At 37.4% G+C, this 23,149-nt stretch overlaps 1 protein-coding gene across 1 annotated transcript; it reads right to left on the bottom strand.

Annotated features, from left to right (window-relative positions):
- Positions 1-2,026: 2,026 nt before the first annotated feature.
- Positions 2,027-18,508, bottom strand: rhbg (Rh family B glycoprotein). The gene is made up of 12 exons (XM_079626280.1): positions 18,400-18,508; positions 17,850-17,970; positions 11,119-11,387; positions 9,355-9,541; positions 8,834-8,984; positions 7,976-8,123; positions 7,718-7,884; positions 7,495-7,632; positions 7,272-7,405; positions 5,014-5,135; positions 3,205-3,278; positions 2,027-2,990 (listed from the first exon to the last, which is right to left on the bottom strand). The coding sequence occupies exons 3-12, from the start codon at positions 11,303-11,305 to the stop codon at positions 2,913-2,915; spliced, it is 1,386 nt and encodes a 461-aa protein (XP_079482406.1). The 5' UTR covers positions 11,306-11,387; positions 17,850-17,970; positions 18,400-18,508; the 3' UTR covers positions 2,027-2,912.
- Between the last annotated feature and the right edge of the window lie 4,641 nt (positions 18,509-23,149).

The following is a 23,149-nucleotide window of genomic DNA, read 5'->3' on the forward strand; positions in this document are numbered from 1 at the left end:
TTGACCTCTGACCTCAAGGTTCACACCTCCCACAATGTCAAGCATGCGTGTGGATGTGCTCGGCCAAGGGGGGGTCGCGAGGGGGTCGGTAAAGGGCTTTTGTCCCCTCTGTGTCCAGCCACCCTCTCTCCCTAAGGATGCTGTCAGGGCTTTTATTGTGTTCCTTTGAATGTAATGGGCCCTGAGGGAGGGCTTGCAAGAGCAAAAATCCCTTAATCATCAAACAAATATGAGTTTAAAGTCAGTTTTGTGGGATTTAAGATATCCAGCTATTATTTTGTATTTTCATCTGAGTTGTGAATATTTTTCTGCCCAGTTTTTGCTCTTAATGTTGAAAATCACCACTGACCGCCTCCTAAGTTGGTATTTCTTTTCTCACGGCTTTGTTGTTCATTTTGTTCTTGTTCTGCTCTCCGCTTAATGAACCTCTTGAACTTTGCTGCCCTTGGCGGAAGCAGGTGTGAGCTCCACTGTGCTCTTTTCCATTCAGATCCAAACACCTTCACAAGCCTATAAGCGAAAAACATGGGAACCTCACATAAGAAAAACATAAGCACCAATTTCTGCTGACAGGAAACTTCCTGACCTCAACGGGCTTTGTTAAAGCCCCATAGTGTGTGATTTTAGCAGCCTTATTGTTCTGTAAACCGAAAACTTAAACGAAGGAGTGCAAATTGTAACTGGAAAAATTCCTCAATTAGACAAAATATCTCTTATCTTTGAAGAAACGTCAAATAAATATATGCACGGTATTGCTTCATTTAATTTGTAATCCACTAGCTCTCTCTCTGTATTTTTCACGTTGCGCTGTTTGTGTGAGGACTGATCAGAGGGAGGCCTGCGGTTGAAAGGGACCATGGCCCCTGAACACAGCCCGCCTGTAATCCTGTTAATGTGAGCTAAAGACAGGCACTCTCCCCATACAGACCGGCTTTCAGAGCACACACAGGACTTTCCCCTCGGCACACAGTCCCACTGACCCACTTAGAGACGGGAGAAAATGGATAAACTCTCAAATCAACTGGTTTTTGATTCAGGTGTTTTGCTGAAAGATAAATACCAAAATAATAATAATAATAAAAAACATTTGCATATGGTTCCCATATATATATATTTGGTTCTTTAGATTTTGAGTAACCATAATCCAATGTTCTCATAATGTTGCAGGTTCATAAAACCTAATGAACATAATTATACAGAACGTTGGTTATTTTTATTTTTTTTAGGTTTTATTTAAAAAAAGAAAAGAAAAGAAAGAAAACACAGCTAAACCAAAGTTTCCCTGATTAAAATTGTTATATGTCCTACAATTAGCTTGATGCCGCTAGTTTTTAACAACTGCAGACTACAAGAACAATTAATCAAAGACCATCACGTGGACTTCAACCTCCAGCAGTTTCATTTTGAAACCTTTAAATCTCGTTTTCAAACAAAACACAAACAAATCAAGTATGTAAATAGCATATTACGTGCAGTTAGTATTCTTCATTTTTGGTGCTTATAAAGCGCAATTAAGCACTTCAGCCTCAGCGCCTATTCACATCCCAGCTGTCCACCTGTCTGAGGCCTGGGAAAAGACCTTGGCGCTGGTTCACGTCTCTGTAAAAGACGCTCTGCGCGAATGAAAAGGGGCGTTGAGCTGCTCCTCGCACAGCCCGCGAGCTCCAGGCGCTCCTAATAACGTGCTATCAAAATAAGACCCCCACTTTCTCTTCTCCGTTTGATCCCAGAAAGTGAAACTGTGCTAATTACGCGACGGAGGCCATCTGGACACTTCGTTAACCCTTTCTGCAGTGATTGTAGGCTATAGGCGCCATTTCCATTTAAACTGCGCTTTCACTCGGAATTAGCGCGATTTGACGTCATTGTTTATCTTAGAGCAGAATGTAAAATTAATGCCCGCGTGACTGCAAAAATCATAGAAACGTTCCCGTCTCGAAAAACATAGGCTACAGTTTAACTCTTTCACATACTCACACACATTCGAGGGATAACAATTCATTTAAAACATGACTTTTAAACAATATAAATCTTTGAACAATTTATTTAAATGTCATTCCATACAGAATTGGTTGTTCAAACGCAAATTATCCTGGGTAGAAATAATCCATGTAAAGAAAGAAAAGTATTTTGTCCTCTAATTAATATTTTTCCTTAAAACAGATAAACGTGTAACTATATACATTTAACATCGTACGTCAATCCAAATATTTTCCCCCTCCAAATTTTCCCATTAAAACTTGTTCATCAGTGTCCCATATTCACAGTGTTTCTAATCTGTGTGCGTCACAAATAATCCAGAAAACAATAGTTATTAGAAATAAAATGTCTGGAAAAAAACATCCTTGTAATTTTATGTTTTAAAACATTGTTATAGACATTTATAGACATATTCCAGCTGTTTATGATTCATATATTTCAAATTCATTTTTTGGGGAAATAAAAATTACAACAAACGAATACAAAACATTTCCCACAATCATCCCTTTGCAGATTCTCCTTGTTTTTGAAAATATATTAAAAATAACGAGAAAGGATAAACTGAACTTTACAGTCAGCTTTCTTATATAACAAATATTTCTAAGAGCTAATCATGCGAATAATCATGCGAATAATCAGCTTGTCCTCTGTCTCGGCGCTGTGGAGCCATTCGCAGCTCTGCAACACCATCTAGTGGTGTTATAAGGAATCACAGGTATGTTGCCTCAGAGTGACATATATACGTGTAGAATGGTACATTCTCATTGTTCCTCAGGTAAACTGGGCTAATAATTTTATTTAACAACGTATTATGATAAAAAAATAATGGAACAAAGTTTGTTGTTTTATTTTAAGTCAGTAAAATAAATTGCACCTGCAGAGAACATCACAGGTGGCAGCTGAACAAATGCAAACAGGTGAAAGGAGGGCATTTAGCTGCTGAGTTTTTCCATTTCGTTTGGTGAGGCCACTTCTTGAAGCTCACTGTGACCTTCCTCCTCCCCCGGCACCTGAAACAAACATTTCATTACAGCACAAAACAAGTCTTGTTTAAGATACTGTCTCTGCATATTGGACATCAGTTGTTCCCCTTTAGTTTTTATATGTCCCAATAATGACAATCCATTACTGCACATTAGGCAATAATGCCTAATAATTGCTCTGTCAGTCAAGGAATCTTTGTCTAAAACACACAATATAACAATGATATCAGAAAGTATTCACCTCCCAGTAGAGTGCATCCTCAAAGCAGTGAGTATCCGGAGGAGCACCGTAGATTGGCAGCTTCAAAATGAACCCTGAGGAGTGCACACACATATTCCTATTACACAATATACAGCACACGCATGTATGCACAAGGAACAAAATACAGGTAAAATTCTGGTTGATTAATTTTCATACAACTAACTGGAATTTAACTATTTAATTGTCTATTTTAATGTCACTTACAGTGTAACAGTGCAAATAGAACTAACTAAATAACTAAAATAAAAGCAAATAGAACCCATTATAATCAGTGACGCCGTCTTGTCCAAACCTTGTGCAAACCTATCAGTCAACACCATTGAAGAGTATTTTCTTCTTAAAATGGCAGTGAACCAAAAACGCGATTTGAAAACTACTTTGTAACCAATCACGTCAACGTGTAGGGAGGGGTTGAAAACATGTCTATGGATGCTGATTTTTAGAAGTCTGACTCTGAGATCGAATGGAAATATGGTTTGTGTAACGTTAGCAACACATTATTAGCTGTTTGATAACGTAGTCAAGCCAAAGGCTAATCATATCAATTACCGTTATGTGTCCGACATTGTGGAGAGCGATACATAAATGCATTACCATTCTGATACATCGACTTGCAGACAAGCCTGTATAATTCACGTTTCCTCTTCTTTTGAGTCATTCTCTGGTTCAAACACAAATGGCTGAATTAAACCAATATTTAATTCCAACCAATTATTTTCACAGGATTTTTTTTTTATCATTTTGATTATCAAAGATTAGTTTTAAGGGATAAAAATGCCTTAAATAGCTGCAGGGGGAAAATATTTTCTATTTCAGTTTATATTCCATGTTTTTAGTATATTTTTAGTCCAAGTTCCATTTACACTGTTTTTAACTTAAACAAAATGAATATATTTTATTATTGTTGTTATTATTTATTATTGTTGTTACATTTCCGTATTAAATTCTTTACCTTCACACATCATTTTAAAGTGGATCGACCAACGTATAACAGATAAAGTGTTCGATTTTGCAAATATTTAAATATGCAGCTCTATGCATGTTTGCATTGTTTATTATTAAGTGTGTTATTTAAAGTTATTTCTTTTTCAGTGTGTTGAGAAAACTATGTATTGCTGAGACGATGTGCAGTGCAGATCTCTATCCAGATATAAAATGTGCATTATTTTTTGATGCTCATTTACAGATTCATAATTTCTTTTAGGAAGTCTACTAGAACTTAATCTTAAACGAAATGATTGCCATGATTTAATTTTAATGTTCAAAAATCTCTTTCCGTTCAAATGTATCATTTAAATTGTTGCAGCACCTGTGTTCAACCTTTGTCTGAACACTCAGTAGTAGTTTCAGTTTCTTTAGAACCCGCCTTCCAAAATGCGCAGTCTGCTCTGATTTGTCAGCTGGCTCCAGTCCGTTGTGATTGATCTACTTAAGAGTGTGTGCTGAAATGTAATGCCCCTTACCATAACCAGAGAGTCCCGAGGCTTGCTGAGGCTGTAAGGCTATAGAACTGCTGTACTATGGCGTCAGTTTTGCCACTTCTGTTCGAGCCCGAGTGCGATAATGACAGTAAAAACAAGCTGATCGGCCTGAACCACTTTCGCAAGCACGACTTGTGCAAGACGATACACTGGCAATTTATTTTAAACAAAACCTCTCCTACATTTCAGGTGTGATGTTATAACAGTGTCATTTCTCTACATCACGGCAAAAAAATCTATGTCCGTATAACAAAAACCAGCAGGCAGACAAGCATGCACTCACCACACTTTACAACTGTACACCCACCTGTAACTAGACCACCAAATAGAGCCATTCCCAGTGTGACGGCCAGGGAGATCGCCTGAAACCCTCCCTTAATTTCAGGCTTCCATTGTCCAGTTTCAACTTCACCGAAAACTCTTTCCAATCTGTGTAAGATTAGATACAGTGTCTGTTCTCACAAAGAATGCGTTCTGCAATATTTTCAGCAATGACACATGTATGCAACATATTGCGAAATATTTACCTTATTAAGTAAAATGTAATATAACTATGTTATATATAAAGAATACAGCAATAATAATAATAAGAAAATTGCACAGTAACTAAGCAATTAAACTAAAGATAATGTTAAAGGATTAGTTCCCATTAAAATTTCCTGACTATTGACTCACCACCATGTCATCCAAGATGTTGAGAAATTAAGGTTTTTGATAAAACCGTTCCAGGATTTTTCTCCATATAGTGGACTTTAACGAGAACCAACGGGTTGAAGGTCCTCAACTCAAATATTTGAACTGATATTCTATTATATCTGTTGTCTGAGTTACATTGCTAATGCTAACTACTTTGGCATATCATATCTGTCCCATGCAAATAGTTATGTCAACAACGCAATTTGAGAGTAAATCCCACATTGTCACTTTCTAAACTTCGCAGCCTGCAACCGGCGGCCTGTCCTCACCAGAGCATGAACACTTATTCAATGAATGAAATTGAATGCAAACGTAAATGACTAAAAGTTCTCCAGTGCGCACACACACATCCCCGGAGGAGCGTTTGCCAAAATGATACAGCATCACTATGGTGCTCTTGCTTTTCGCTTGAGAAATACATGGAAACTGCCTCGGCACAAAATGACAATTATCATTCTACGTGTCAGGAGTGCGGTCTAATACGAAAAGGTATCCGATATTAGCATACATCGCTGTTCGTCCTGTAGTTATGAATAGTTTATGCCCAAATATAATTCTGCCGAAAATGCAGCTGCTTGCGTACTTCGTATGTAAATAAGGTGAATACATTGTTTTGGATTTTAAATCATGGAAATGTTTACATTTCATGATCAACTCATTACCCGACACATGGACTCAAATTAGCAAAGACGTACAGTGTCTACTTAACCCCAACGTCAGCTAGTTTTCTATTGCTGTTGATATTTGCTAACATTGCAATCTGCTTTGTCATACATGTTGCTGCTGTAGAAATTCTAAGAATTGGTGTAGCTCTGTTAGATACAAATAAAGGCCTATTTTACTTTAAAGAGTTCAGCAAAGCTTGTCTCTGTATCCTTACATTGCCTGCTATTCTCTAGCTGCTAATGCTAGTAATTCACTCTAAGCATTAAATCAGGAATGTTGACATAACGCATGATGTAAACCTTGTGAATGTTTAGTTCATAAGGAATTGATGAAGCAGACTACGCAAAAACGCATAATGATATAGCATGAAAACCCATGCACTTATCTTAATTTCAGAGGATTTCGGAAAACGCGCCGCACTGCTAAGGCAAATTCTACCCATTGTAGAATTTGAGCTGAGCAGAGAGGTTGAGCAGAGAGCTCATTGGCTACTTATACGGCAGGAACCAATCAGCTGCGCTCCTATAGATAACGCTGTGATTATGAACAGGTGTTAAAGGACCTATTAGCCTGCGCCATCTAGAGTTTCATGCCAGAACTTTGTATAAATACTTTTTAACCACGAATGCTCGTCTTGCACGACTTCACGCATTACGTAATCACGTTGGAAAGGAGGAAAAGGTAGGTAAGGGCGAAAAACTTTTCTCCCCTGAAATCGTCCGACACCGTTGTTTTACCTTTTATTTATTATTATTTTTGTAAAGGGCTTTTGTCTTAGTCTTTGCACGTTCGCTTTGTAAACACTAGGTCGGTACTTCCGCCTATGTCACACGTGACCTTTCAATGTGATTACGTAATGTGTAGCGCATCACAGCAAGTGCAAGACAATAATTTTGCTAAATAAGACCCTTATTCCTCTGCTGAGATCGTGTAGACCTTTGAAGCTGCATTGAAACTGCAATTTGGACCATCAACCCATTGGTTCCCGTTGAAGTCCACTAAATGGAGATAAATCCTGGAATGTTTTCCTCAAAAACCTTAATTTCTTTTCAACAGAAGAAAGAAAGACATGAATATCTTGGATGACGTGGGGGTGAGTAAATTATCAGTAAATTTTGATTCTGAAGTGAACTAATCCTTTAATTGTCATTAAGACAATATATTATATACATGCAAATAATTACATATCAACTACTGACTTACCCTTTTCCATATACATCTGGGGTTGCCAGGGCAGCAGTGACAGCACCCACCACAGCTCCCAGAATTCCTGGCATTCCATGCAGGTTATGAATGCCACAAGTGTCCTGAATCTTCAGTTTCGACTCCAAAACCGGCTAAAAGAGCATAATAGAGCAACCAATGAGATACTGAGGTTTGGTGTGGGTGTTTACAGTTGTGTGTCAGACAAGTGTGTGCTACTAACAGTGAGGTATTTGTATCCCAGGACTGAAATAGTTCCAGCAAGGAATCCTACGATCATAGAGCCACATGCAGTCAGCATCATCTCTCCAGCTGTTCCCACAGCAACACCACCAGCCAGTGCGGCATTCTGAATGTGCACCTGAAAAAGACAGAGGCTTGTGTGAGAGTTTGTAATCTTGAAGTTTGCAATGTAATATCAAAGATGACCAAAATGAGATGCTCACCATGTCCAATTTGCCTTCATGGTTGACGAGGGCGGAGAAAGCGAATGTAGACAGTGTGCAGGCGGCCAGAGAGTAGTAAGTGTTCATGGCGGTTCTGTGCTGGGGGTCCCCGTGGTGTGTAATGGCTGAGTTGAAGCTGGGCCAGAACATCCACAGATAGATGGTACCTGAGCAGCACCAAAGCTTTAGTCGCTCAAAGAGCCCTGCATGACCACAGGCCAGAATTTTGTAGGCGTGTAAACTATTCAAGTGACTCACCGATCATGGCAAAGAGGTCAGAGTGGTAGACAGACGAGTTTCTGTGTTGGCTCTTTTTCAGGTTTGGTCTGTACAGGACACGGGTCACCATTAAGCCGAAGTATGCACCAAATGTATGAATGGTCATGGATCCTCCAGCGTCATTGGCCTATAAATACCATTGACATTTAAATTGATAACACATAAATAATGATAACACATCATAAATGTAAGAATATAGATATGTATATATCAAAATTCAGCTTATGAACATTAGGTCTTTCTGTGGATATTTAATTTAAATGTAAAGTAGATGTGAATGTGAAGTCCTTAAATGTAATGTAGTAAAACTCGTTTTGTTTTAAGGTCTAAGGTAGAGCTACTAATGGTGCACAGGATTTATCTACCTGGTGCACATTGGAATTTTGACCGTAGTGCCATGGATTTGTTTTTATTAAGCATGTGTCAAACATTAGAGAAGCACAATATATTGGTACCATATTGGTTATCGATATTGGGTTGAGCATGTTCATCGTCTCTTTTTTTTTTTACATTTATATTAACTTCAAATGTAATATTTATCAGTTCTCAAAATACTGTACTCTAATGCTGTAATTTGAAGCATATAAAACAATTGACTTTAAACAATCTTATTTAAACAAATCCGTATATAATTGTAATAGCGGCATTTATCAGTTATCAGCCATAAAATGAAATGAATTGCAGTTTATCATTATCAGCCAGAATTTTAATAACGGTGCATCCCTAATAAAACATGTGCCCAGTGTTTGGACAATTAACGTTATTCATGTGAAAATTACAATTTAATAACAATAAAAAAAAAACATGTAATAACATTTTTTGTGTTTGTATACTCACCCCAAGGACAGAAAGCAGGATGAACTCATTGATGGCAAACAATGTCACCTCAAAAATGGCCATAACAAGTAGCTGCACAGGACTGGTCTTCCCCAAAACGGCGCCAAAAGAGATCAGCACAGCACCAGTGCAGAAGTCTGCATTTATCATGCTGCCGAAGAAACATATTCACTGTGAGACAATATAAATGTGAGGCTGCAAAAGTCTAGTCAGCTGCTAAACTACCACATCCACTCAGTGGCGCTGTGTTCAGCTGTAATCCAATATACAGACATGAGGCCACAGTAGCAAATGTGCAATCAAAACATGAAGGATAAGAAACCTGGAAGCTTAAAGTTAAAGAAATATGAGCTGTCGTCTTTCTGTGCATCACCCCTTTACTGAGACTATTGTTGCAAATCTCTTTACTGACAAACAGATCTGTGTGAGCTGCTGCCGCTGACATCAGTATGATGAACCTCTTACAGTAAAATGTAGTTTACTGTATGTAAAAGCAAACGAACGCATGTTTAAGGTTTTACCTTTCCACACCAACGTGGATCTTGCCATGGTGCATGCCGTGGACAAAACCCTGCATAAGTGTGGCCCACTGTAGGGAAAAGGCTGCGATGAGGAAGTTAAATCCGACACTACTGAATCCATATCTCTGCAGAAATGTCATCAGGAATCCGAAGCCCACAAAGATCATCACATGAACGTCCTGGAAACCTACAACACACAGTCAGATAGCTGTTTTTCCATTCTTCTCCCTCACATTCTCATAGTTTTACATTTTTAATAGACTGTAATTGATCACTGATATGTTTTTCATGACATGGGTACTTGGCAGCACTATTCAGGGCCAATTTGACACGATGGGCATGCTGAAGCCAACATTAACCCCTGTGTTTTTTTCTGTGTAGAGCCATTCATTCACCCATTTCACTTCTTTTGACACAATTACACTGTTACCAAGCAACTGGCCATTGACCTGGGCACCAATGAGGATGGCACGGCCCCTGTAGGCAAACTGTCCCACATATCTCTCACACTCACTCCTCTTTGGCAGCCCATAAATTAGTCTGAGCTCTATGTGTAGGCCGAGTTTGCTGCAGGACCAAAAAGTATTTTAATGGATATTTTACCCAAAAAATATACTTGTGTCTTTCTAAACCTGTATGACTTATTTGCTTTGTAAAACACAAAGGTGACATTTTTAATAATTTGACCATACAACAAAAGTCAATGGGGTCCAAACTTTCACTGTATGAAGTTCTTCAAAATCTCTTTTTTTGTATTCCACAGAGAAAAAAAGGCATTCAGGTTTGGAAACAAGAAATGGCTTGATCAAATAACTGTGAGGTTACATCCTCACAAAGCAAACAAATGAAACAATGATCTATATAGACCTCTAAAATTATAATAAAACATTATAATTTATTATATTTAAACACAATATATTTTTAATTTGATCTACACCCTTGAATGGAGTTGTTTCTCATGTGACACCTGTTGAGTAGTTATGTGCCACTCCCATGGTTCTGTCTTGTCAATATAAAGATGAAGGACAATGACAAAATACTGTTCAGACAAGAAGTCTTTCACAACACAACAAAATCACTGTTCTTTGCTCTGGGATTTGTCAATTTTTTTCTTTATCCTACCTAATTGTGTTTATCCAACCTAAGTATTCTGTTAAAACTGATAAGTGAAGTCTGTATCTCATGATTTATGCAACTCATTGTATATAATTCCCATGTAGGTGTCTCCTGGGCTTGAAGCGCAGACACAACATGCAATACAATAAATGTAATTAAGTGGTTAACAGAAGTCTGGCGCTGAGGGCAAGTTTAGTGCAAATCGCAGAGATTAAAGGACGAGACTTGGGTTTAGTAAAGTGAGGTGGATGGGAAATCCGACTACCGTTGAAACTTGACAACAGTTGCACAAAGCCAACCACAAAACAAAATCAAGCTTTTAAAGAGATCAAATTCTTAAAGGTAAACATGCTTCACTTAAAACCAGTCAGACTGCTCAAACACAAGTAACACAGTTTAGGCCAATATCTGTCGGCAGTTCACCCAATCAAACACATTCCTGAGTTATCAAGTTAAAAGGCACCATATCTGTGTTTCTGCTGGCGAACTTAATAGATTTATTGATCTACATTATTATTATTTTTAATTATTACCTAATTGCATGATCATATCAGATCCACAAATATCTTCTCAACAATTAATGCTGAATATAAAAATCCAGCCCTACTACTTATTAGTCTTCTACACACCATTCTGTATGTCACTTACTGGGATAACGATAGTAGAACTCATTCTCGTAATCATTTCTAGTAGAAGTTCTGTTTTCATTCCACTGCTTGGCATCAGTGTGTTGGTCATACTCCACCAGTGTTCCAAAGAGGATGATGAGGATGACCTCCAAGATGATGCACAGCAGTGGCAGCCGTAGCCTCATGCTCGTTGAAGAATCAGCCATGGTGCTTCCCTTTTGCCAGTATCCTTTGCTCACTCTCTTTCCCTTTCCCTCTTTTTGGAGCAGGGCACAGGCTCTGATGAGTCTGGAGGCAGAGTGGAAGAGAATATCAGGGGACACAAGTCTTTTTATTGTTAGTTTGGCCACTTCATGAGCTTGTCAACGCCCACCTGCTCTCTCAAGGCTGCTGATTTGTAGCAGTTCTGGGCTCCTCCCTCACCTTTTTTTGCTCATGAGGTGTGCAAAAAGTATGTTTTTTGGCTAATGAGAATATTAAAGTGAAATGTGAACAATGCTATCGCAACTGAGCGATTTTGAACTGGCATACAGAAAGATCAAAGATTTGTGTGGAGGTGAAAAAAAAACATTTCTGGGGTTTTGTCTGGATATGAGAAGCACGAGACAAGAAGTGTAAATGGCTCTAGTGTTTTGAGGCCGATAACGATCACAGTTCTGTTAATATTGCTGATGCGGGCTGTAAATACAAATCTAAAGGTAAGACAGGGCGTGTCTTAGTCATATTCAAACACGGTGGTGTATGTTTTATCCACATTTAAAGCAGTTAAACCTAACTATTACAAAGTTTTTATTTTTGCATTCACTTTCAAACACATTCCACAATACACACATATTTACAATTACAATTTAAAATAGCCTAACTATTTTCTATTTTTCTATATTTTAGAATTTTATTTATTTCTGTGATGGCAAAAGCTAAATTTTCAGCATCATTACTCCAGTATTCAGTGTCACGTGATTCTTCAGAAATCAGTCTATGCTGATTTGGTTATTATTATTATTATCAATGTTTAAAACTTGCTCTGCTAAACATCCTAATATTTTACTGACCCCAAACTTTTGAGATGTTGTTTCTATATGTATTAAACATTAATAATGCAAATACTAGTAAAAAATATATATATTTATGGTCTATACATTTTCTCAACTCTCACCATTTATTAGGTGTAGTAAAAATCTTGGATCCTATATACAGTATACACATACATATGTGTATGTGTAGACAGGAGAAACACTAGAAAATGTCACAAATTAGTGACATTGTCGAATCCAACAAGCATCCCATTGGCTGGTTTAGACTGTCTCTAGAGTCACAGGAATCATTTACACTGTGATGTTTATACAACACCGTTTATAAAGGCCTACAAAGAAAAGCTACTAATCCGGCTCTCTGACTGACAAGGGCAACTTGAAGGAAAACATTAAAAATGAGGGTTTAATCCCTCATTGCACTCCTGCGGATAAAGTATGATAAGAGGATGAGGATATTTCTACATGCTTTGTAAATAAAATAAACATACAAGAAACTTGAGTGTTACCTTTTTGTGAAAATTAGATACAGTACAGAGCAAGAACCAACATCATAACCTTGGGGAAGAACTACAGGTGAGGCAGGTTGAATCAAATTTTACATTAAAAGGACATAACTAAATATTAAATATTTGAGCTTTCTTGGCAAGTATACTGCATATTACTAGTCTAGTTCTAATGATTTATTCAGAAGTTTAAGGTTCCACACTAACTGGAAGTTGCGAAGGACTTTGCGAATATGTCTTGTGACATATTTAAAACGGAAAACTGCATGAGTAAAAAAAGAGGGCAGGGCTTGGTTTTAGCGCACATCCTTGGCATCTCTAGCTCGGAGAAGACTGATGGTTGTAGGGGAGTGGTTAAGGATGTTCTGCCCAATCCATCAAACTGTCGTCATCAGGGAAGCAGAGCCATTTCAGATGATTTTTCAGATTTTGACTAAAGATTATTTTTTCTGTGAATTAACCTGCACAGATTAATTGTTCACCACAAGACTACGTAAATATGTCCAATTGTGATATTATGCAGACTTTAACAGGCTAACAAAATGTTAAAACAACTTCATGAAAAAATCTCTATTTAGGAACAGCTTTTAGGATAAACTTTAAAGCTAAACCCATCAAGTGTCAAAATGACTAATCTGGTCAACAATGCTTGACCTTTGATCTTTTTCACCTCTGCTTTATGAGTTGCTGAAGAGTGCTGGGCCTACACACATCTGTGCATGTGTGTACAAGTCCTTTCTTAAATCTCAATTTTTTCTTTCAGCCTTGTGAAAAATGCTGGTATCTCAGGTACTGATAATTAAAGCTAAAAAAATAGTGGGTTGGATAGAAAGTATGAAAAAAGGTGATGTATATATTTGTAGAACGTAATACTGGGATAAGTGCGCACTCATGTATCTAAAGGGCTTTTGAAAGAAAGTGAGAAAAATATACCATGACAATGGCAATCAAAAGAAGCAGCATGGCTCTCATGAACGGCAGTTTTAGCAAAAGCAACTGATCTCTGTGAACCAGCACAATGTACACCAGAGGGAAATTCATGGTTCAGAAAAAAATCAAGTCAAACCTGTGCTCCCACTAAAGTCTGTCACTGCTTTGAATTATTCTTGAGGGTTCCAAGAGGTAAACTTGGTAAAAAGCCTGTAGGTAGATATCTATATGAGATAACGCTACTTCCAAGAGATTCTCTTCGCCATCAACAAAGCTACTGCCCAATGGGATCTGTTGAAAGATCTCGAGATCGTGTACTCCAGAATTCCTTTACATGCAGCTACAGGTCCTGGCACACACATTCATCATCTGATATTGAACAGGAGGCGAAACAGTTAACTTAAAACTATAAGCAGTGAACCACTAACTGTTTTTCAGGCACTGCATGCCATGTACCCTTTTATGTTACTACCATGAAGGAATGCCAAGTCTTTTCTTTCGGACAAAAGGAACTATAAGAAAACACAGTTTTACATTGTTTATCAAATGATGAAGAACTGCAGTAACCATTCAGAATAAAAAAGAAAGCAAAAGTTATAAATTATTGTGTAGTGTCATTGCAGGACATTAGTCAAAATCCTGTTAATAGTCAAATTATTTTACTAAGAAATATCTATATTATATTTTTTATATATTATTAAATATATAATATATATGACAATATTCTGAACCCATTATTCAGAGTGTAATAACTGAGAGTAAGTGATCTCATAAAAGTATTGCGAAACAGTAAACAGTAAATATATTGACAGTAAACAAACAAAGGCCTAAGTGCCCCTCTTTGTGTCAGAGAACAGGCTGAGGGTGAGGACAGGACTGTTACCAGGGCATGACAAGTCATTACACCTTTTCTCTTTTAACGCAGTCTTTAATAGATCAAATGTTTGCACACTCATTTTATGCCAATGAGGTTAAGCATACAAATACATTAGTGTCTATTGTATCTCTATTCACACAATACTAACTGCTACAGTAAACGATGATGTAAATTACTATCTACCAGTATGAAAATCAATTTTTTTACAGATGGCTATTCAGCTCCTCATGTTAACAATATACCAGGCATTTACCATTCAAATAATCAATATTTAAACTTTGTGAAAATGCAGGGCGGGACTTGATTTTGTCAATGGGGAATTGATTGGATTGTTGGATCATTTATTTAAGATAATGAGGGCAAATAAATAAATAAATAAATAAAACAATGAGGTGCATTGATAAATCATTTATAATGAATACTGCAATATTCCACAAAACAATACGAACTGTGATTCGAATTTCATGGTGATTATTAAAGGGTCATGAAAACCTAAACCAAAATTTCTGAGATTTTAACAGAGGTAGGTGTGTTGAACACCATTGAAGACAATGTTGGTATCTGTTAGATTTGAGTTTTTATCCGCTATTTTCGTCTTCCGGGTTTAAAATCTTCATCGTGTCCACGTCACCGGATGTGACGTGGCAGTGCACTGTACGTGCTTTGATGACTCATCGGTCTCTCATAATTATTAATGAGACTGAGCTTTCATATCCTATGAGAAGACACATACTCTTAATTATTCATGACACCATGTGGATCTTTCCAATGACAGACATGTCAAACTGTGATATTGCGTAGTCGATGAGGGACGCAAGTGTTTGTATTCGTGGTGCAAGTTCAAGTGCGTCATATCTTTCCCCGCGATGCTGCCAGGGCTAGACTCTGGCTCCGGGCGGTTGGTTGGCCATCCACCATGGATACATCTAAATAACATGAGTGCAGCAAACTTTTTTCTCGAGAGAGCTTCGAGAACTGGAGAATGGTGGATTTCGGTCGGGTTTTTTTAAGCGTAAAATTGATTATTTTAAAATATATGCATAATAGTGTGCATATAAACAACTTTATACTTTATAATGACATTATAATTATACATGTACATTAAGTAAGCAATAAGGTACAAGAGGCTGTGCTGTATCGCGAATAAGTCACGGCTGAATGGCGTTGTTAGGCACGACGCGAAGCAGAGTTATAAAACAGTTATCACACAATACAAATATTAAAACCAAAAAATATGTATCTATGCAACTTTCATGAAGTAAAATCACTAAAAGCCTTCCTTCCGCTGGAAAAAGTAGTCCATGACTGTGAACAGCTACAGAAGTTACATACATTATTTCGCCAATAGATGGCGGCAAAGACTGTCTTTATGAGTGAGTCAGTCAGTAGAGAAGACTTTTACATTGAAAGGACTCAAACTTGCGTTTTCCGGCGACACGCACGATCGCGGCCGTTGGCGACCTGATGGGGCGTGTCTGCTGATGCGACAAAGTTGAGATCTGTTTAACTTTATGCAAATGAAGAGAGACTTTCGGGAGCGACAACCAATAGGAGTGAAGTCAGTGGAGCGCGCGTGATCATCCGTCACTCTCTGACAGAGGCAAGTTGATCAAGAAGCTATTTTTAGCAGTCAGAAACTGTCCTATAAGTTGTGATATATCTCAGTGTACTGACAGTGGTATTCACAGTAATGACTCAGAGCCTGGTTGGTTTCGTGAACCCATATAGACCGGTATTTGCTCGTTTGTTGCAATTAAATAGCCGCGATGGCAAAAAGCACTCAGTTTCTCGTTCACCTTTAATATTATGCATGTTATGTACTGATTCCATTTATATTTAGAATTTTTCCTTCCAAAATGTTTGTTTGTAGTGGCAAGAAAACGGATTTGTTGTCTACAACATGGAGAAACATCTGTGAATGTCACTCACAAACATTACTAGGCAACCAGTAGCGGGAACGCCCACTAGCGACCTGCAACGACAAAGTCGCTTGTAGTGTGAACGTAGCTTTAGGCCGTGTGTTCACCAAAGCGTTTTTTTCACACGGCTGGCGTGTTTTTTCAATTGTTTTCAATGGGAGCGCCGCGTTTTTAAAACGCCATAAGGCGCTGAGCGTTCTGCATTTTTTACAGGTCGCCGAGAGTTGAAGAATGTTCAACTTTGGGTAAAACGCAGTGCTCGTCACTGTCACTTTTTACCCAACTGTCCAATCACAGTGGAGGAGGGGCGGGACTAACACCACACCGACCAACGGATATTCTGTATCATAGCAACGAAGCATCTCAACTGAAAAAAAAATTGTGCTGCCAAAATGCTCTCAAGGGCACATAGCTCGGCGTTTTCAGCGGAGCGCATTGCTTTTTTAGCTTTGGTGGACACACGGCCTTAACGTTAACCGTTAAAAGAACAAGATATCACAGCGGACATTCAAACGGATTTATTTATTATGAATATAGGACTGACCAGAAGGAAAATGCTATGTCTACTGTAAATGCAGGTACACTCGCTTACTTGATCCCTCACAATACTCTACTAAAGCTTCTATGAACAATATCAATGAGAACAAACATGTGTTTAAAGCCCATGTTGCAGGTTAACCACCACTGTCGATTAATGGGTACATAAATCACTCAAGATATGTATATCATTTTTAAAATGTCTCAAAAATGGTCTTAAATACCAGTTTTTTACGTTTTTGGTATTAATGGTTTTTTTTACGCAATCCGGTGATGACGTCACGTTGGGGAGACGTGGAGGAAAGGTAGCCTGATGACCGTCAAAGCCAATGAAATGCATGGTCCGAGGAGAATGAGTGGAGAGTTGGTGAAGTGTCCTGGTGAGTTGCTATCATTTAGCAAGGCAGCAATGAGATAACGACACATATTTTTTTTTACTGTCATTGAATAGCACCGAGTGAAAAATCAACGTTTTCTTTATAGTGGCAGTGATCATGGCGTTAGTTCAGATAAGTACCGGTAACCTTTGTCATAGTACTGGTAAACTTTGTCTTTGTCATCTAGAAATAGAAGGCATCGTTCTAGCTATATGGGCGTTTCTCTTCCTCCGTAATATAGTTATAATATAGTCTAGTTATCTTTCTTGGTGTGAACGGACCTTCTGAGTGAACATAAAATGCAGTGTCACTTGATAGCTACCTGTTATGTTTATGTGTGCCAAGTAGGATAGTCTCAAATTTTATTGAGACTATCATAGTCTAGTAGATAGGTTAGTTAATCATTTTTCATTTTCATCAATCACTTTATAGAATTTGCTTGGGCACATTATTATAAATTAATGAATGCACCTTTTATACAAATATGTCCTATAAGCAGGCCTAACGTTAGATCAAATCTGCAGAAACACAACATTAGGGTTTTGAAAGTAAAAATTCCATGAATTTTCTCACCTTTGTCTTTTCTCAGATATTATTCGATTTATTCCAATCACGTTAGAGTTTACGTTACATCTCAGAGCGGGTTGTTTGGCTTTATAGCTTTGCAGTCTTTATTGAATAATTGTTGGCATCCCTATGGAGAAAATGAATGGAAAAAATTATTCCGGAATCAAGGCAGCTGAAAAAGTAGAAACCACCACAACGTTGAGCGCTAACGTAACGTTAACGTTACTGTAAGCAATGAACGAAAACAGAAAAAATCATAGCAAACCTCAAGATGTTAACTTACCTGTACACATTTGTACAAAATCTGCTTAAAAATAAATATATAAAAGGACTAGACTCCATCCTGGTACAATATATACTAACGTTAATTAGATTGGATACGTTAAATAGGTAACTAAGTTAATACAGTGAGGGAGATTTTCAACTTTAAAACTCGGCAATCATAAACCAGAATGCTAAACCATCAATGAAGTTTACGATATAAGGTTTACGTATATTTTACACACGATTATAAAAGGGTATTTATTTTATATCAGTGGGTTTTCACTTTACTTGCCTGACTGGAAGGGCAGAAGTCGTTAGCTTTCTCCAGGAAGGTTTAAGAGAGTCAGTGGGGGAGGGGCGCGCGCGATTGTCGCTAATTGGCCTACCCGCGAAAGATATAGGCTAATCTAAATAGGCATTTTTAATAAAGATACATTTACATGAGAAGCAAAACTATTTTCATTTTTATTTCTCATTCTCTGATGGCCACTTCGTGATAGGTGCTTAAATAGGATAATTGCTTTAAATTCATCATTAAATAATAATAATAAAAATTAATGCTATATTGCAGTATTCATTTTAAATGATTTATCCACGTACACATCATTGTTATTATTTTTTAATTAATCTGCCCTTGTAATCTTTAATCCATATCGTCCTCTCCTGGCATGGGTGTTGCTGTTGACATTTATTAGAGCAAGGGTGGAGCTGGACAACCTGTCCCTAACATGAGATCACAGCTTTGTGCTGCAGGGATAGCATTTGGCATCTACAACATAAAATACATCAGTAGGCTAGGCTAATACCCTATTTTTGTTATTTTAAAAAAAGCTTTTGCTAACAAGTGGCTAAATGGGACAGAGGTTGTCGGGGACATTAAACGTCATCACGATGAACAGGTAAACTCATCTAGGTTACTCACTAGTCCACTTACTAGCACCCTTACAAACTCGTCTAACGCAAACTTTTAGGGAAAACGTTTTTTAATAAAGACTGAAAGAGTTGTCGGAACTCGGAAGCTTAGTGGTGGTGACATTGAAGTCTTGCGACCCTGGATTAGTTTGTTTAGGCCTATCCTACATTTAGCTTTTTCCTTTTAAAGGGTAAAAAATCGGGTAAGCGATAAAAAAATAAATGCTGTTGAAAGTGGATCGGACTGAGCACCAAAACACACTTGTAGCCAATCAGCATGTAAGGAGCGTATAGCCTATCACTCATGATGGTGGAGGAGAGAAAGCTCAGTGCACAAGTCAGACATTAGCAGAACAACTATAGAAAGAGAGATCGCAGAGAAAATACGAGTAATAAGGCCATGGAAATATAACTTTAAAAAGAATGGGTTAAGACCAAAGGTAGGACACATGTTAATATCGGAGAAACTTTCCAGCGCTGAAGAGACCAAAAGAACAGGAAGGCCTGAATACGGACGCTGAGGTTTCTTTATTTCTTCTTGATATATGTGAGTAACTTTTTTTGCTGTGTTTCACAGAACTAAGATGCTATATTTTGCTTGAATATACTCTTGTGCTATTTTTGCTTGTTTGTTCATTTCATTATTATAAGCCTGGAACGTCTAAACCTCCACCGCCTGTTTCAAGCATCGGCTCTCAAAGTGTGTCCGAAAAGTGAGATATCATACTCCTATCTGTTTTTTTTATTTTTTTTGCCCTTTTAGTGATCGCTATAACCTCTTAATCTTGTCACATTTGTAATAGCCTATTAGTTACTTTGACTTTTGTGTTGTGTATGAAGTTGTTTATGAAAACTGTGTTTGTTTTTTGGGTTGGAAGGGAACACAGGCAACGACTATGGTGGAATCTGATGTGCCTGCTGCCCGAGGGTATGATGTCATCAATAAGTGAAATTAATTTGATAATTCAGGTCGAATGTCTAATTGTTACAGTATCTCCGCTACTCCTTCAATGACAAAGTCATCCCTTGTAAAAGCCATTGAAAATCCAGTTGTTGTTGTTTTTTTTTGTTTTTTGTCAAGGGAACCATGGTGCTAACTTTTGGATGCTAACTTTTGGATTGGCCTACATAAATACGTCATCACTGCATTATCTAGCAAATTACAACAATCCAATCAATTCCTGATGGAAAAAATCAAGTCCATCAAGTCAATTTTTTCTTGTGAGAAGCCGTTTTACATGGATATATGTCACAATAGGGAAGAAAAGACAATCAACATTTTTATGTTTGTTTCATGCTGACTTTTGAAAAAAACTGTTAAAGAAAGTTTAAAGTGAATGTTTGAATGAATTTCAATATCCATACAATCTGTTTTATTTTACTTGCAAGTCACCTCATAGCTGGAATTCATAGTCCGTATTCAGGCCTTCCTGCTCCTTTTGGTCTCTCCAGCGCTGGAAAGCTTCTCCGATATTAACATGGGTCCTACCTATTCACTTGTGAAAAAAAAAAAAAATCAATCAATCAGTTCTAGTATTTCTACAATGACATTGTAAATTAACAATTTTGCATGATCTGTGATCAGTTGTGTGTCCCATGCAGGTAAGATACTAAACATCCCTGTCATTCCAAAACAAAAACGAGATCACTTAAAATCCTGACCTCTTTACTGACTATATATCTCACAAATTTTTTTCAGTAAATTATTTCAGTTATTTTCTCCAAATGGGATATTTCCACTATAGCACAATGAGGATATTCAAGCATTGCATAAGACCCCCTTCCCATGCCCTGTCCCAAAAAAACAAATTCCTGCCAAAACTGCTACAAGCATGCCATGCATGCTGTGAAGTGTGAGTGTGTGTCACCTGATCTTTCCACTTCATCTTTGAAAAATAACACAATCAAATGATAAGTGAGTATATATGGGGGGGTGTTATCTAAGGGAACATATATAGGTAACAGAAACAGCTTCATAAGACGCCAGCCTAGATCCCACAAGATAAGAACATGACAAGACCTGCCTGTTACATAACAGATTCATACATAGCTTCTAGTTGAAACAAACAGCGGATATATACAGCAAAAATGGAGAAAGAGAGTTCACTTATTATATGTTAAATTATAAATTATCTAAGACTTTCCCCTCTGTTCTCTTTTTCAAAGTTGCGCAATCCTCCACTGGTCATGTGCATTCTGCTGGCACTCTGAATGAAAATTGCTTCAAGGAGCTATAAGTGAGCATTTAAGTGAGATTCCATTCGTGTGTGAGCGAGAGAGAAAGAGATGTCTATCTAGATGTGTGACTGTCACATGGAAACGCACACCCAAAAATTTCTCCGCAAAAATGTCAGCCATCAGCAAGTTATCAGAGGTTTGACATCAGGGTCAGATAAGATAGCCTAAAAGAATTTACGCCATTGCATCTATGGTAATAGCAACACTGGAATCATAATTAAAATGTATGAAATTACGCTACTTATTTTAGTTTGTGTGGCAGAATTATAAGATGTAGATGTGAGCCAAAGCAAAGCAGGTGCTGTTTTAGTGCTGGGGAGAAACATCAAACAGTGATATGATATATAGTCCCAGTGCTGACAGTCTTTTAAAAATAAAAGTTCCAAAAGGTGGTTTTTGCAGCAATCCCATAGAAGAACCAGTTTTGGTTCCCCGAAAAAACCTTTCAGTGTGCAGTTCCTAAAAGAACAATTTTTCACTAGAACATTTAGTGCGATGGAAATATTCCATGGATGTTAAAGGTTCCTCATAGAACCATGATGCCAATGAAGAACCCTTTATTTTTAAGAGTCTAAACTTTCATGAAATGTCAACAAAACAAAGAAAAGAAAACTTATAAAATAGTAAAATGTTGAAAATAAAATCATCAGAATAAACTTAAAAAAAAAAAAAAAAATACTAAAACCATGCAATCAATTTCTAAAAAGATAATGAATGATCATCACTTAGCCTACATGGATTGTCACTTACTTGTATAGATTAAAGTTGAATTTAATTATATTGCAATATTTTTTTTCCATGAAATTGGTTTCATTGCAATGTTTTTTTTTAAACTGAATTCCAATTTTAAATGTTTTAATAAAAAAAAAAATTGACTTCATTATTTTATTACTTCTTTTGGTTATTATTTCATGTGCTTGTAGATGAGCACATGCAGAAAATACTCATATAAATCAGTGATGCAGAACGTTTTGTGCCGTGTGTTCTTAAACTGCAGACTTTGCATGTGAGTGAATGACACAGTCACTCTCCAGAACTTTATCTGATCACAAGTCAGTGCCAATCTGCTATGAGAATCTCAAACTAGCGGCAGACAATGAACATATGACCAAACAGAGAATGAAATGGCTATTCATAGAGGAATGTGTAAAGATAGCCAGTCTTGATAGCCATCAGCAGGGACTGCAGACTCTATTGCAAAGAATAGAATTCCTACTGATAAAAGCGGCGTAAAACTGCCCAGAGATGTTCCTGTGAGGAGTTGTCAACGGCTGTAACTCAAACAACGTTCTATCATCAATTCTATTATTCAAGGGTTAACTATGTACACAAAACACACACATCCACATGAAAAGGGAACAAAACATGCAATGAAAAGAGAATTCTTTCCCTCTCATCAAAATTTCTGACACTTTCAAAAGGTGAGTAAATACAGTAGTTTACTTTAATAAAGATGCATAAAAACACATGATGGAAATCCAGTTCTCTTGCAGAGTTCTCTGAATTTTCACATTGCTTTGGACACCTGAAAAGCTCGTCTATCACCTTATTGAATCAGTGTTTGACTTTAGTCTGACTCCAGATAAAGTGAACCTGGTTTGCACTGTGTCACATGTACACACTGTCACGCTTCAATGTTGGTTAAAGCTCGATTAACCTGCTACTGTCCACACAGAGAGAGTGAAGTAACGTGTTTGGTTATACACATAACTGATCTGCCTTGGTGTTGATGATAATGGTATGAAACCTCTGAACACTTAGACAACACACCTCTCAGTCTACAATCTGCTGGTTACACTCATTCATCTAGAGCGGTCTAAACTTATCATCATTAGTTTGTCTAAATGTAGCCTCATGTCAATTTTTTTTCATGGAACACAAAAACACACCAT

This window comes from Phoxinus phoxinus, assembly GCF_949152265.1.
Source record: "Phoxinus phoxinus genome assembly, chromosome: 10".
Taxonomy (NCBI): Eukaryota; Metazoa; Chordata; class Actinopteri; order Cypriniformes; family Leuciscidae; genus Phoxinus; species Phoxinus phoxinus.

Excerpts from the sequence above, each read along its gene's own strand:
- rhbg (XM_079626280.1), bottom strand. The coding sequence starts at position 11,305 with ATGGCTGATTCTTCAACGAGCATGAGGCTACGGCTGCCACTGCTGTGC. Across the intron at positions 5,136-7,271 it reads CCAGATGTATATGGAAAAGG|ATTGGAAAGAGTTTTCGGTG; the intron begins GTAAGTCAGTAG and ends AATCTTACACAG. Across the intron at positions 3,279-5,013 it reads ATTTGGTGGTCTAGTTACAG|GGTTCATTTTGAAGCTGCCA; the intron begins GTGGGTGTACAG and ends TGCACTCCTCAG.